General features: G+C 34.5%; 1 protein-coding gene across 2 annotated transcripts in view; it reads right to left on the bottom strand.

Moving 5' to 3' along the window:
* Positions 1 to 17,248, bottom strand: part of Immp2l (inner mitochondrial membrane peptidase subunit 2) — a 903,239-nt gene that overhangs the window by 158,607 nt on the left and 727,384 nt on the right. The window contains exon 7 of one of the 2 annotated variants that reach the window (XM_021253899.2): positions 5,554 to 5,604. The exons of the other annotated variant lie outside the window; for it this stretch is intronic. Within the exon in view, the coding sequence (XP_021109558.1) occupies positions 5,554 to 5,604 (51 nt within the window). The remainder of the gene's footprint in view (positions 1 to 5,553; positions 5,605 to 17,248) is intronic. 2 annotated transcript variants of the gene reach the window in all.

Raw genomic sequence — 17,248 nt, 5'->3', positions numbered from 1 at the left:
ATTGCAATGTCTGACTTCAAGTTATACTATAAAGCAACTATGATAAAAACGCCATGGTACTGACACAAAAACAGACATGTGTATCACATATACATTCAACTATTTGATCTTTAGCAAAGGGGACAAAAACATATGTTGGAGTGAAGGTAGCCTATTCAACCAAAGGGGTTGGGAAAACTGGCTGTCTATAGGCAGAAATTGAAGCTGGATGCACATCTCTCAACATGTACTAAAGTCAAAATAGATTAAATATCTAAACAGAAAGAACGAACCCACTAGAAGACAAAACAGGTAAAACCCTTGAAGTCATAAGTAGAAGCAAAGACTTTCTGAACAGAATTTCAATTGTACAAGAAATATCAGCAAGATTCAACACATGGGACTGTTATCAAATTAAAAAGCTTCTGCACAGCAAAGGAAAAATCAGCAGATGAAGAAAATCAAGACATGATAGAAGGAAATGGAGTCAGACCTTTTGTAAGGGGGAAGAGGTCAAAGAGACCAAGGGTGAGATAAAGCAGGAGGGGAAGAGGAATAAAACGATTTAAGATGTGTTATGTACATGTGCCAAATACTCACAATGTGTAAACATTGTATGCCATAAACATGAACTAAAAAATAATAATAATAATAATAATGAAAATAGGGTGAGGGCATCTAGAGGCACAGTGAGGGAGGTGTGTGGAAAGGGGAATAAAAAAAATCAAGATGTGTTATGTACACATACCTACTGCTCAAGGTGAGTGCAAACTTCATGTATAGCAGACACATACTAATAAAACAGTGAACTCTAATGTAACTGTGGGCTTTGGGCATAATAATATGTCAGTGTGTGTTCATCAGTTGGAAACAGTGTTCCCTTACGGTGCAGTATGGTGAAGTGGGGAGGTTATGAGTGTATGAAGAAGATACAGTGTATGGAAATTCAGTGCTCTCTGCTCAATTTTGCTGTGAATCTAAAACTGCTCTAAAAATAAACTATTATTTTAGAAAATCTCAGTGTGTTTATCTACTTGACTTCTTGATCAAGAAAAAATACAATAAAAGAAATCACAAAGGTAGAACCATCAAGAGATTTGATTACACTTTAAAAGGCAGGCGTCCATATAAAATTAAAAATCAAACTACAATTAAGAAAATACCTGCTCCAAATTTTACTTATATTCCGTTAATGTTCTTTTTACATAAACCAATTTGAAAACCAGTTCCAATGAAAAAAGACTTAAGTTCATGACAGAAAAATTTATAGATAAAACAAATCACTTAATGGACATAAGAGAACATGGTCTAATGTCCTTGTAATCAAACCAACCTGTAAATTAAAATAATGATATCATTTATCAAACTAAGAAAAGTTAAAGTAAGTGAAAGAACTTAGTGTTAATTAGTAAAACAGAGATGGATGATCCCATACTCTGCCACTGGAATTATGTAGCAATAAACACTTACAAGAAACATTAACAAATTGTATAATGAACCTTAAAAATTTCATTGCTTTTAACCCACCAATTCAAGTATAGAAAACTGCTCCTAACAATTATCACACAGAAATAATTCATTTGTTAAGATAATCATACATCATTATTTATAAATGTTAAAAACACAAACAAAACTAGATTATCTATATGTAGAAAATAATTAAGTAATTAAATTTATGTTTCTAGTGGTCTTAAAATGTTTATAACATAATACTCAAAATTTTTAATTTAGAGAAAAAGTTCAAAATACATATTTGAAAATATATAGAAGATGACAGATATGTAACGGTGATATAATTTTCTACTTAGAGATTGAAAGAGAACATCAGGAAAACTGTGAGAACCAGATAGGATGATCAGAAAATAAATTTAGAGATAGACAGATTATATTAGTCATAACAAATTAGAAAATATAATAAAAAATAAAAAGTAAGATTTTACATTCAAAAGTCAATGTATAAAGAAAAAAATGAGCTATTTAGCCTCTATTTGACAAAAGAGATGACAAAATTAACATAAAATATAAATGACAAGTGGAAAATATATTTGTAAACTTTAAAGTCTTCTTATTCATAATCTATATAGCAAGTTAAAACATCAACAAGAAAAAGGAAACACTCCTTAATAAAATACCAAGAGACATGAAAAGTAATTTACTGAATAAAACGAAAATGATTACTGAGTATGTGAAAATTTGTTCATCTACACATCAAAAAAAATCAATGAACCAGGTTGGGAAAACAAAAAGAATTTTGTTTTGTTATGTCCGTTAGATTGGCCTTAACTAGAGTATGACAGTAGGGTTATTTTCTGATTGCTTAGTAGAATAAAAATATGCATAAATTTTCTGGAGATAAATTAGCAACATTTTAGTAGACAACAAAATTTGTAATATGTATATTCAAAGATCTTGAGCTTTCACTTCTGTAACTTATTTTACAAATACAATTTGGAAAGTGCACAAAGATTTATGTAGTTAGAGAATGTTTAAATCAAAATTCATGATAATAAAATACCATATTAGATATGTCCTTTAAGGCCTTTCATATTTACTAAGTCTAGAAGTGGCACCATCCAAGGAGGTGCAGGATGCAGGGATTAATGCCCCATGAGCAAACATTGACCAATGGGAGACAGGAGGCAGCAGATAAATTGCTCTCCCTTCTTTCCTTCCTTGCCCTGAGACAATGTTTATGTCTCCTTTTAGAGTACAACTCTGCGAGACTGAACAATCAATCATATTTAATACTGAGCAGTGGACAGCTCTAAATCATTCTCTTGGGCTCTCCTGCCATCCTCCTCTCACTTTCCCTTTTTCTCTCAGTTACCCTCCAGGATTGGACTGGCTCTATTTCAGAAAATGTGGCAGATCCGAAATTTTACCTGGCTTGTAATTTAGACCTTCACAGGGTGTGTGGATGGGTGGGTGGATGGATGAATGAATGGACAGACACTTAGATACGTTCACATCTACACAATATTATGAATAGTGCTAGATACACACAGAGAGAACAAGAGGCCTCTGGCTCAGAGACAAGCACAGTTTATTTCAGAAAGAGCAGCAACCAGTTTTCCAAGTCCCAGCACTTGCAGGGTAGTACCATAAGGACCAGCTGACAGCTGTACATGCAATCAGGTATATTACATGAGAAGAACCCCAAAACTAGGAGTCTCTGACCTTCCACAATATTGTTGGCAATGTGTGAATCCTCATCCTTGCTCAGGAGAGGAAAAACATTATCCTGTCTTTGGAATTTAAGCAAATCTGAAAAGGAGATGAACAGGATTTTATCTTAACTACTCTAGACCTCCTACAGAAAGAGATATGTCTCTGAGCTTTGGTATCCTATGATGTCTCTTTATGAAAACATCCATATATTGACTGTAAACGCCTTTACTTATAGAGCCTGGGCCAAGCAAAAATATGAAATATTCATGCAGAATTGTCTTCCAGAAGAAGTTCCAGCCATACAGAGAGCTCAAGTGGAGACATTCCAATTGACAGACTAAGCTAAAGTCCAAGCCAATAACCAGAATCAGTGGACAGATACATAAGTAAACACATCTTTACATGATTCCAGCCTCCAGACCTGGAGCCATGTTCAACTCAAAGTAGAACAGTAGTAACCTGTCCCTGGCAAGCCCTGCCCAAGACTAAAGGATATGTTGTGTTAAATAAGTCCATTTTTGATGTGGGTTTTTAGGCAGCAATAGGTTATTAGAACAACATAGGAACGTGTTCATGATAATTACATAAGCAGTTCAGAGATGAAATATATAACTTGATTCTATGTGCAGATATGTGAGCAAACATACATGCACACCACTGGGAAGATAAACAAAAACATACATAAAAATACAAAAAATTACCAAAAGATTTATTCCAGTGGGAAATGAAATTTCTACTTTATATTATCTGTATTCATTGATATTTTTCTTAAACAAAGATACTGTATGTATATTTTTGGTTGCCGGCACACAATACACAACAGACTCTACTTAATGAAAGAGAGCTTAGATGGGTGGAGATTCAGTGTATGGCCAGCTGCACTCAAGGCAGAGCCACATGGCAGAAGGGCAAGGTGGAGCAAAGCTGCTTACGTCATGGTGGCCAGGTAGAAGAGCAGGGAATCAGTGCCAGAGCATGGGTGAGAAGCCACATACAGTACCCAGGCCTACGACACTACACATCCACAACCCGCCCATTCCTACCCAGAAGCCTGTTTTACTAATCTGATAGGGGATTCATAATCCAATGAAGTTGGATTAGGAGTAACAGTCAACAATATGTTTTAGTTTTAAAGGAAAGAATGTTTTACTCTTCAAAAATAGTGTATATACATCTTAAACTCTGGATTATGTGTTTGTGTGTTTTTATTTTTCCTTATATTTTCCTTTCCCACCATTTTTGTAGAGTAAGCAGTGAGCACATGTGTAGTGATTAGAAGAGCACTGGGAATGTTTTCAGACAGCAGAAATTTGTTTCCTTTCAAGTAGAAATGTCAGCCCATTTACTACAGTTTTGGTTACCATGTGAAATGATGGGATTTTTTGAGAACTTTTCAAGAAGAAAGTGTTGTCCTATACAGAAAGATAAATAATATCTGTTCAATTATTATTTTGAACTCAATATTGATTAACAATTTTCTCTTTTTCTCTCTGAAAGCTAGTAAAAACAGATTACAAAAATTCTAAAAGTACATTATTTCAAATTACAGTTGTTCAGGATAAATGGCAGATACAATAATTTCATTTAGCTTTCTTCATGAATTCAAACAATTCAATAAGTTTCATAGCAGAACAGTCAATATGACTATTTCTATGAGTTATCAGGCAAACCTGTAGTATTGTTCTCTAATATGCAATACCCGACAGCTTCTGCATTATGTGGTAGTCTGCAACACCTATCAACGTTCTCACATTAGGCAGAATTATTTTTCTGTTCAAAATGTGAACAAAGAGTATCATTAAATCAAAATGAAAATTTAAAAGAGTATTTTTTATAATCACCATTAATAGTCCCAAATTCTTTAAACTAAGTAGTGTGACTCAGGTAGGCACACATGTATTTTAAAACATAGTGCCTATTTTTTCCACTTAACGTGCTTTTCTTTTTCACTTTTAAAAATTGCCTACTGTTATGTATCAGTGAGAAACTAATATAAGACATATATTTGAAGATTATATCCATTCCACTTGACTAAATCCCTCTGGAAAGAACACTTTGGTACAGCAGTAGTGAACACTTACTTTCAATAATGTTGGAAAACCCATAGATCACAACTGCATACTTTTCTATTATTAATATAAAATACTGGTCCTTTAAAATGTACTCCATTAAGATTCATTCTGTCCCAATAATACAAATGTGCTTTTTGCTCCTCCATCTTGATGATGTAGTAGCTCGAAACATACATTTAAAACGTTACTGAATAACTCCATATCACTAGACCTCAAATCTCATGAAAATAGGTAATCTAACCAATGAAATAATATTGAAAAGTAATTGATGTATGTATGCTGAGATTTCATGATTGATAACACATTAAAAACATATCAGGGTCTGGGGATTTACCTCAGTGGTTCTGCCGCCTGCATCACAAGCGCAAGATCCTGAGTTCGATCCCTGGTACCAAAAAAAGAAAAAATCTAACTCACAGATCCTGAAAACAAATACATAAAAATCAGCTAAAGTGGTTTTAAACCATCAGACTGCGAATTGCTTATCACCATCTTGAAATCGAATGGTTTCCTTGTTCTCTAGCAATTGTCTATGTACATATCTGTGTTTTATCCTGGAAACAAGTGACTGTCCACATGCAGCTTTGCAGTTCCAGTAGGTAGATGATGTCTAATATGAAACAAGAGTAAAATAAATTCACTAGTATAAGGAGAAAAGAAAATGAGGTTTCTAGAGTTGTGTGTTGTTTTCCTTCTTAGGAATAGATGTGTCATTTTCCCAAACCCATGTTGACAATAAAAGCCATGAAGAGATAATTATGCATATTTTTTAAATCTAGTTTCATCACAATTTAGAAAAATACAGCAAAATGAAAAATATTTCACCAATTTAAGAACATACACTAAAAAGATAACAGCTCCTCTGCAGTTGAGAATCAAGGGCACGCAGATTTAGAAAGAAATTTTATCTTAAATGATTACTAACATTTCTGCCCAAGGAAAAAAAAAAAGGCTTCTAATAGAAAATAATGGGTAAACAAAGTTCTAGAACCTAAAGTCTTGCATGGGGACACTTCTATATTTTCTGCACGACTAAAATGTTTAGGATGAGATCAAACATCTAGGAGGTAACACAGTAGTATGACAGAATAAACTCTGTATCGAAGTTGGGCATTCTGATTTGCCCTCCACCACTGCCAATTCTTTAACCCTAGGAAAAAAACCTCATTTCTCAAGGATGCATTTTGTAGTATTTTCCACAGGATGAATTACAGGATCTTTCAAAGTTTTTCTACTTTTGTACTAGAAACCATTCTGGGTAGAAGTAGACCCAAAAAGGAAAGGAACTAATTCTGCATAAAATCCTAAGAGAGAATACTTACTATCCCTTAATCATCTGTCAGTTTCCAACATGAACAATATTTTTGTTTTCCAAATCCAAATGTGCCTTTCTTTTTTCTTTCAAAACTCTGCCAAAGCTATTTTCCAAGATTTCTTGCTAAACATACCTCACTTTTATTTAATTACTATAATCAATCCCACAATTAGATGTGTCACTCCTTAAAGTAGAAATCAGACATGCTCTTGTCAGTCTATATTTTAATTTTTGGGGGCACCTATCTGGAAAATCTCTTTAAAAATATAATTAATATAGAAACATAAATGAATCCTATCTATGCTCATAAAATAATGTGATAGACTAACCAAGAAAAACTGTATGCTTATACAAAAGTATTTATGGAAAACTTTGGAAAATATATAGAGCCTTAATTTACTTTTTCTACATACCTACTGTAAGATACAAAATGTCATCTAACATGGCAACAATTCCTCTGACTTAAGGTACTTTCTTCCAAAGCCACCAAATATGTAGATTTTTTTCAGTTAAAATCAAAACCAAAATTATATCAAAACTACCACTTAAATACACTCAATTTTTTAAAAGTGAGATTTTAGAGAGAATGCAGTTCAAAGGACTTAAAATATTCTTTTTAAGGTAAGAGGTTCTTTTTGTGTCGAACTTTAAAAACATCCTCAGGTACAAGGCATGTAGAAATTTTTAAAGGTTTTAAGTACACTTTGTCAAAGGTAGAATAATGCCACTGTCAAGATAAGTAGAAAAATGATGTTAATTTCTAGAAGGTAAACTAATCTTACCACCTAGAAATTAAAGCAAGACAAAAGCAACCTTCCATAAGCCTGGTGATGTGCAAAGGAACTGACATTATTTTATCTGACACAAATTCATGAAAAAAAAAAATCAAGCTATTTTCTTAGAAAAGCTAAAAAAAAATATGTGTCAAGCAGCTAGTAGGACACGTCGAATCAATCTACCACTGTAGAGAGATTGACTCAGAGGAAAGAAGATTGCCCGTTTCATCTCTTTCTGTTACAAAAAAGCAATAGGTGTGTTTAATGAACACTTAACATCAAGATATGCTTTGGAACGTTACCAACTAACCAACAAAGTCCGGGATAAGTGGCCTTACTTTTCAAAAAATTAAAACGAAGTACTTTAGGACTACTAAATACTGACGAAATGTCCCGTCATTCATTCAACAGAAGTGGTTTTAAAAGACAAGGAGTCCTCGGAAACTTAGCTGTTGGGAAGAATGGCTCATCATCAACTTGGATGAAACAAAAACCATCGCCTCTGTTAGAGGTCCCTAACATTCATCTGATCGATGTTAAACAGCACCATGTAACAGTTCAGTGTGTTCTGGGGGGCCATCTAACAGTTCACTTAGCGCGGCAATTACCGAGAGACCTGCACAGGGTCATCATGAAGGCACTTGGGGTAGCTATTTTGCTCCTGGGTAGCACTTCCTCCAAAGATTTCAATCACAAAATGATCTCTGACTTGTTCTAACTTGATGTTAGAATTCATCAGTGAGTCAAGTCCTAGAAGAAACTCAAACTCCTTTGTGAGGAGTATCTGGCCTTGACCAGAAAAAAAAACTCATGGAAGCTTTTCCTGGGACACTAGGGTCTGGTTCTACAATTTTCATAATAGAATAAAAATGCTACTATCCCTGTGATCCCATATAGATCTGCCCCTAATTAGCAACATATAATTTTTGCTTTCTAGGCTTTCTGCAAACAGTATAATATTGAACTAGCATAATTATCCAAAAATTTAATTAACATAGAAGACATTAGCAAAAGAGAACTCAAGGCTGGTTTTCAAGCTCCCCAGACTGGCTGTATTAGAAGCATACTAAGTATTTACTAAACATAGATACCAGGATCTCATCTGAAACCACCTAAATCAGAAATTGCAGGCAAAGAGCTCAATAACTGATATTTTAAACAAGGAATCTATTTGATTTTTATGAGCATCCAAACAAAAATCCACACACTACAGGTTTCAGAATCCATTCAGACCTTGAGTTGTTCAAAACTGCTGTCTTTGGGTTGCACTTAGCCTTTATAGATATTTACTACTACCTGAGTATTTGGAGGATCAGCTTGATTAGCATGTGTCTCGATGTTAAAATAAATACTTGTTTCTGTCTTTCCCACAGAACTGTTAAGAAGGACACTGTTAGTACACTGCTTACATTATCTCTATCTCCTAAGAAACAGTATGAATTCCTTTTTTTTTTTAATTGTAAAGTCTGTCGTTCATAATACCCCCACATTTCCTCTAGGCTGCCAAGAAACTCAAAACCAAACTATACCTAATTATAGCAAATGATCTTAACTCTTACAGTGAGCATGTTTGTTTCCTCCTTTCACTTTGATTTCCTTCTTCCTTTCAATTATAGTACTTGAATTGACCTTTTTGTAAGTTAAAAGGGAAAACAAAGTATCCAAGTTCTCTAGGAAGGCAGCAAGGTATGAGAAAATCTCAGCTAAAACCACAGTGGCTTTATCATTTTTATGCTCTTCCCTTAGAATAGTAAATTGGACCCATTTGAGAAGGGGCTTATTCCATTGTCCCCCCACCCCCCTACATTTTCCTCCACAGAAGTGGAATTGGTCTAAATTGGTCCCAAGACATCCTTAGTCTGTAAGAATTTCAGAGACATGGTCATTGTTTACAGATGAAAAATCTGGAAAACTAAATTCCTCAAAATAGCAGGTCGGAAAAAGATGAAAAGTAACCATGCGTGGTTTGAAACCTATGGTGCTCTGCCAGTCTGGAAGATGACACAGACTGCAGCATTGCATGTTAGAAGAATCTGGGACTACAGCATTAGCTGCAGTAGGTCTATTGGAAGCCTGTACCAATTTGAAAGAACCTTCCAGTCACTATTCTGCTTTATAATTGTCTAAGATCAACTATTTTGGTTTGTAGAAAGCCCCAAACAGAAAAGTAACTAGCTGATTGTATTCTCATTTATTTTTCCTTTCACAGGAAATGACTAGTACCATAGCTGTTTTTAGTAATGTAAAAGGTAGATTTAGAATTCTATAGGTCCAGATAGCCATTTTTGGGTAAGTGAGAGTACACATAAGGTATCTGAGGATTTCAATGATTCTTTGAAACTTCTGACTGAAAGGATGATAGTATTAGGCAATTCAGTTTTTCGAAAGTCATCTTGAATGACATGAATGACTATGCCAGTCTAGCATCTTTGGCCACACCGGTAAACCTAAATGTAAACATGCTAGAAATTCAGATGAAGAGAGGTTTTAGAAAATATTTCAGAGGACAGTTTGAGATTGAAAATTTAGTTCAAATATTAATGTTTGTCAAAAAATAAAGAGTACATGTCATACAAATAAAATTTTAACATCTATTTCCTTTGTCAGGGATTAAAATCCATTTATTTAGTCCTAAATTTAAGATATGCAAAGTATAGAAGTTGTTGGAGATATTCTTTCATAACCATATTCTTAAAGAATTACGAATTATAAATTTATAACTTGATCTTATCTACTATGGACTTAAATTGATGTTATATATGCAGCCTAAAAACATCAGTTTTAGGAATTCATGAACCAACTGCAGTGCACAAAAAGAGTTTATTTCTGCCATTATTATCAACACTTAGCCTCTTTCTAAAATGATGAAGTAGAGGTGGCTGTCAAGGGATAGGATGGTCAGACTAAACAAAGCAACTGTTGGGCACCATTAGATTCTATTTTGTAGATTGTACAAAGTAAACTAGATTGAGATGAGAAAGAAAATACAAGAGAATTAAACCATCTAACTTGCAAGTAGCATATTTTTATTTGTCCTCACTTTAAAAATATTTCATTCATTTTATTTACTTATTTTTAGATCTTATTTTATCCCATTCCTCCTCAAGACTCCTCCCCTCCATATGTACAAAACTTTGTTTCCATTTTTGCCTTCTACTTTCACTTTTTATCTTGTCCCTTCCTTTCTCCCTCCGTCCTCCCTTGTTCCCCTTCCCATTTGAACTCTTTCTTTCCATTTCCCAAGATCCATTATACATCTCAGTCCTTATTTCCACATTCAGTTTACCACACCAGAGAAACAATGCAGTATTTAAACATGTGTGTCTGATTTATTTCACTTTACAGTATGGTCTTAAGGTCCATCCATTTAGCTATAAATGTCTGAAGCTCATCCTTCTTTATGGCAGAGTAGTACTCCATTGTAAAAAAAAAAAAAAAAAACACCCACATCTTCTTTATCCATTTGTTAGTTGATGGGCATTTGGGCTATTTCCAAGATTTAGCTATTACAAACTGTGCTGCTATAAACATGGGTGTGCATATATCACTGTGATATGATACTTTTAATTCTTTTGGGAAGATACTCAGCAGGGGAACACCTGGCTCAAATGGGACCTCCAATCCTAGCTCTTTGAGGTATCTCCATACTGATTTCCACAGTGGTTGCACCAGTCTGCACTCCTACCAACAGTGGAGAAGGGTTCCTTTCTCCCCACAGCCCTGCCAGCAATTGTTATTGGTTGATTTCTTGATAACAGCCATCCTTTATGGAGTGAGGTAGAATTTCAGCATTCTTTTAATTTGCATCTCTCAAATGACCAGTGATGTTGAACATTTTTTAATATATTTATTAGCCATTTTTAATTCTTTATCTGAGAAGTATCTTTTTATTTCAGATGCCCATCTTTTCACTGGGTCTTTAAATTTGGGGGGCCTGATTTTTTTTTTAGTTCTTTATATATTCTAGATAATAGTCCTTTATCTAAATAGCTGGTAAAATTTTTTTCCCACATTGTAAGTTGTCTCTTAGTTCTGTTGGTGATTTCTCTTGCTGTGCAAAAGCTTTTTAGTAAGATGAGGTCCCAGTTGTTGATTCTTTGTAGTGTTTCCTGTGTGGTCTGTATTTTGTTTATGAAGTCTTTGCCTACTCCTATTCAGTCATTTTATTATGGTGACTTGAGTATTAAATTTCATAGAAAATATTACCTCTTATTGGGAGTCATTTGTGTACATGGTGTGCTCTTTGAGTCCCTAAAATTAGGTAAAAAGTAATTCCAGCTTGAATATAATACTTTCTATTGGTCAAATGAATGTTGACAGATAGATACACGTGGAATTTTTTAAAGTTTACTTTCTGCAAGCTAAAGGAAAAAAATTCTTATTCCCTGAAAGCATGTCTGTCAATACTATATACAGTTAGTACAAGAAAGGTATTACCAGAATCTCAGCTTTGAGATTCATGTAACTGGATTAGTGACAGCATCATTCTTGTACAACTGGAGAAAAATATTTTTCCTTGATGTTTTAACTATACTGATAGTTTACTAATATAGATTAAAGTTATAGCAGCTGTCTTTATATCTGTCACCACCAACAAAATAATGTGCTCCCTTTCAAATGTGGTTTGCAAGTAAATTCACCTATGACCTTTCATGTCCCAAAGCCTTTTTAGAAAAAAAACAAAACCTAAGAAAACTAAGATAGAGTTTAATTCAATTTGTGCATATTAATATGAAATCAGAGCAATTCTTTTAATTTTGAAAGCACAAATAGTTACAAATAGATGGAACTACTTGAATAATATTATGGTTAAAAGTGTCTCAATGATTCCAACTATGCAAACATTAATATCAATATTTTCCTATTACAAAATGTTTAAAAATTGAAGAGATTTCTTTTCTCTCAAAGATGTGGAGGAAATAAATATTATCACCAGCAGTTGTTTTAGGCTGGGCCATTGATGGATTTCTTGTGAGTGGGAAAAGGATCTACAATAGGACAAAGAAAGGCAAATGAGCTACAAATCATTTTTGACAACTTATTCCCATCAAGAAAAGAAAATAATTCTATATTTTTATTAGGAAAATGTTTTCTGGTTGTTTAGGTTAAAGTGAAAAATCATTTTAAAAAATCAGTAACACTTCAGCATTTGCCAGTAAATGATTGCAGCTGCATTCCGAGCTTTGGTGTAGTTTTTTCTTCCCAATAAAACTGTTCAAAAATTCCACAAAAAAAAAAATTAAATCAGGAAACCTTTTACAAACCAAAACTTTGGCAAATCTTCAAAGAGGTGTCTATGGGTTTGAATGTTTCACCAAAATTCATGTGTTGGAAACTTAATTCCTAAATTCCTATGTTAACAGTGCTTGAAGGTGAGGCTGTGGGAGGTAATTAGGATTAAATGAGGTGATGAAGCTGAGGCCCAATCCTGAATTACAGTAGGGGCTTTAGCAGAAGAGACACAGGAGCTAGCACAATGGCCCTGTGTTGCCATTTTGTGATGTGGTCAGAAGACCCTCACCCAGACAGCACTGTGCTATTGGGCTACCTACCCAGTGTCAAGAATCATGGGCTAAATGAACCTCTGTTTCTGAAAAATTATCTAGTGTCAGGTATTTTGTTACAGCGACAGAAGACAGACTGTGATAGTGCCTCACAGCCTGGGTTTTTTAAAACTTTAATCATTAAGAGTTTGAATTTCCACTTTTCTAAAAATCCTAATTCAGAGGTACCCATAGCCTGCTAATTACCATAACCTAGAAAGAAAAAATAACTTGAAAAATATGTATTGCTAAACTAATTCTAAAAAGCAGTCAATTGCAAACATATTTGTTCTTTTAAAATATTATTACAATGAATTAGAAAGTATATAATTTGTTAATATATTTATCCAATTTGTCAAAAGAGTAAAGTAGTATAATGTGAAAATATGAATATTTATTATAATATCCAAATGCCTATAGCACCTTCAAAGGTATGGAAAACATTAATTCCAAGCAATATCATCACAATACAGTAAGTATTCCATGAGTAACATAATTTATTTTTAAAACATTTGAAGTCTATAAATATGTGCAACATAAATTTGTATACTAGAATTTTTATATCTCTTATATAACATGCATTTTCTTCAATGGTGTGCATGTATGTATAATTGACACATATTACACAGCTACACATCTCATTTATATGTATATTTTATACTTCTATATGTCCTAGTGAAGATTAGGAATATCCTCAGTGAAGTACTTTTAAAGTAATTTCAAAAGAAAAAGAAATACGTTACATTTGGATTTTCAAAATAACAAAACCTTCTCCATTATTCCAATGTCTATAAAGACCTCTGTTTTCTGAACACATTAATTTATTTTAGATAAATAGTATTTTTTTTCAGCAAAGGGCAACAATTCAATTTTATAAATGCACTGAATAACCATGCAAGAAATGGCAAACACCTACTTTTTGTCATGAGAATTTGACAACCTTGAATATATTCTTTCTAAACTGCCTAATATCATAGTTTGTTCTGCATCACTGTTCCTTTGCATTAAGCAAGAAACACAGGTAAAACTGAAGCAACACTAACACTGGAAAAAAAATACAGAAACAGGAAAAGTCCTTTGGATTTGGTTCAGTCTTTTGGAACTGTAAAGAGTAATAAAATCATCCTTATGCCTACTTTTTAAAATTAAGTTTATTGGTATATTTTTCGTATACATTATGACCACATTCATCATTGGGAATTTGTACTTGTACGTGATATATCTTGGTTCTTGTTTTTTTCCCATTCACCTTCCCTTCCTTCCACCACTTCACCCCTCCCTATTTACAAAAGCTTTGCTTCCCTTTTTTCCTTATTTTTCTCTTTTTTTTTTCTTTCCCTTCTTTCCTTTCCCCCACTCCCACTCCCTATTCCCTTTCCCCTTTAAACCTTTTCTTCCCATTTCACATTATCTATTATACATTTTGGTACTCATTTACACTTTCAGTTTCTCATACCAGAGAAACAATTTGGTATTTAAATGTGTGTCTGATTTATTTTACTTAAGAGTATGGCCTCAAGGTGCATCCATTTAACTATAAATGTCTCTTCTTTATCATTTTTTATGGCTGAGTAGTACTATTTGGTAAAACAAACAAAGAAAAAAACACATCTTCATTTTCTGGTCACCAGTTGATGGACATTTGGGCTGTTTCAAGATTTAGCTATATTACAAACTGTGCTTCTATAAACATGGGTTCACATATATCACTGTGATATGATACTTTTAATTCTTTTGGGAAGATACCTAGCAGGGGATTAGCTGGGTCAAATGGGACCTCCAGTCCTAGCTCTTTGAAGTATCTCCATATTGATTTCCACAGTGATTGTACCAGTCTGCACTCCCACCAACAGGGGAGAAGGGTTCCTTTCTCCCCACAGCCCTGCCAGCAATTGTTATTGGTTGATTTCTTAATAGCAGCCATTCTTTATGGAGTGAGGTGGAATTTCAGCATTGTTTTAATTTGCATCTCTTGAATGACCAGTGATGTTGAACATTTTTTCATATTTTTTTCGGTACTTCTACTGCTTCATCTGAGAAATGTCTGTTCATTTCAGATGCCCATTTTTGGACTGGGTCTTTAAATATGGGGGGATCTGCAATCCCCAACTTGAATCTATACTACAAAGCTACTGTGATAAAAACAGCATGGTAATGGCAAAGAAACAGACCTGAGAATCAAAGGAACAGATTAGAAGATGCAGAAACAACTCCAGACATACTCAGCCACTTTGACAGCTCCTTTGATAAAGAAGCCAAACACCCTCACTGGAGGAATGATAGCCTCTTAATAAACGGTGCTGGAAAACTTGGCTTTCCACATGCCAAAGATTGAAACTAGGCCCATATCTTTCACCATGCACTAACCTAAAATTGAAATGGATCAAAGATCTAAATATCAAAACAGAATAACTAGACCTGCTAGAAGATAGGTTAGGTAGACCTCTTGAAGACATTGGTGTAGAAAAAGACTTTATGAACAAAACCTCAGTCGCATAGGAACTAGAATAAAGAATAAACAACTGGGATCTCATCTTATTAAAAAGCTGCTGCACAGCAAGAGAAATCACCAACAGATTGAAGAGGTAACCCACAATGTGGGAAAAAAAATTTTACCAGCTGTTTCTCAGACAAAGGTCTACTATCTAGAATATATAAAGAACTTAAACAAACAAGAGAGACTATCATTTATTTGCCCATTTTGGTTGTATTCATATTTTGGTTATTACTTTTTAATTTATGTCATTGGGGCCACTAATCATGGCACATCAACTTGAATGGATCAAGAAACATATAGCAGCTTAATGGAGCACAATTCTGGGAGTGTCTGTGGATGATTGGCAGATAGGCCATCAAATTCAGGGAGAAGATCCAACTTGGATGTGGATGGCACCAATCAATAGGTTCATAGTCAGGATGGGATAAAAGGGGAAAGAAGAAGGAAGTGTCTCTGCTTTGGAAGAGCTTCAAGCTTCACCACTGCCCGGCTCATTGGCCTTTACTTTCTTCAGCCTTCTAATGCAGACTTGTACCAGCGACTCTACAGTGAGCTTCCTAGTCTTCGACCTTGAGCTGGTGCTGCATCCTTGATCCCTCTCATTCCGTGGTTTCCATCTTCTTGGGCTGACAGCTACTGGATCCTCTGGCTCTCCACCTCACAGACAACCACCGTGGACTCTCCTGCCTCTGATCCTGTAAGTCTATCCAATACGTCTCCTAGGATAACTGTACATATGTTTTCCACTGATTCCGGTTTTCTAGAGAACCCTAACTAATACAGACATCTTCCTTATCTTTTCCTTCCCAGATGGACTGGAAGCTCCTTGAGTGTCAGGCTAGTTCCCAGCACTTTGTTGACCCAACATAGTCCAATAGAATATGACTCTGTCTTGTGGATTACAGGTTCAAATTACTTCCCCAACTTAAAAGTGCTGGAGAAAATTTCCTGGCTATTCACCACATGGAAATTGTGTTGTCTGTTCAAACTGAAGATTTTCTAGAATATAGATTTCCATAGCATATTTGCATATTTTCTTTAACCTGTGGATAATCACTTTAAAATATAGAATATTGTTACATTTCCCACAAACACTTGTTCAGGCCCTGCATGTATAGGTTTGCCTGGCATAATATAATTTCATTTCATAGTATTTATTATAGTTGTAATTTTATTCATCTATGTAAGTGGTGAATGCCTGTTGCCCTCACTTAGCTGTATCCTGCATGAAAGCAAATACAACTACTTTTGTCTTGCCCACCTCCTACCTTAGCATTTGACAGACACATTAAAAATGATCAGGGAGGACCGGGGATTTAGCTCAGTGGTTCTGCCGCCTGCCTTGCAAGCACAAGGTCCTGAGTTTGATCCCCGGTACGCTTGCCTCTTAAAAAAAAATGATCAATGAAACTCCCTTCAAAGCAATCCAGGCTTGGGATGGGGATTTAGCTCAGTGGTGCCACCATCTGCCTCACAAGTGCAAGGTCCCAGTACACCCCCCACCCCCCCAAAAAAGCAATCCAGGCTAAAGCAAGTTATGCACATTAGATTACTCAACATTTCACATATAAACTCATAAACAAGTATGTATGTATGTATGTATATATATATATATATATATATACATACACATACACCTATATATGCGTATGCATTCATTTAGGGGTTTATTTTGTTCTCAAAATACATGCTGAGGGCTATACTAAATACCTACCCCTTAATTTCTTTTGTTATGAATTCTATGATAGTAAGCAATAATACTTCCTTAAATGTATTCTAAACTATAAAATGTTTTCAAAACTTCAAATCTAACTTTACAAAGACTAGTTGTCTTAGGGCATGACATAACCACACACTAATTATATTAGAATATAGTAAAAATGTATGAGACCCTTTCT

Source organism: Heterocephalus glaber, unplaced genomic scaffold (genome assembly GCF_053883595.1).
Source record: "Heterocephalus glaber isolate CG9 unplaced genomic scaffold, H.glaber_assembly_v1.0 deba00000676, whole genome shotgun sequence".
In the NCBI taxonomy this organism is placed as follows: domain Eukaryota; kingdom Metazoa; phylum Chordata; class Mammalia; order Rodentia; family Bathyergidae; genus Heterocephalus; species Heterocephalus glaber.
This window is presented reverse-complemented; position numbering and strand designations above follow the sequence as displayed.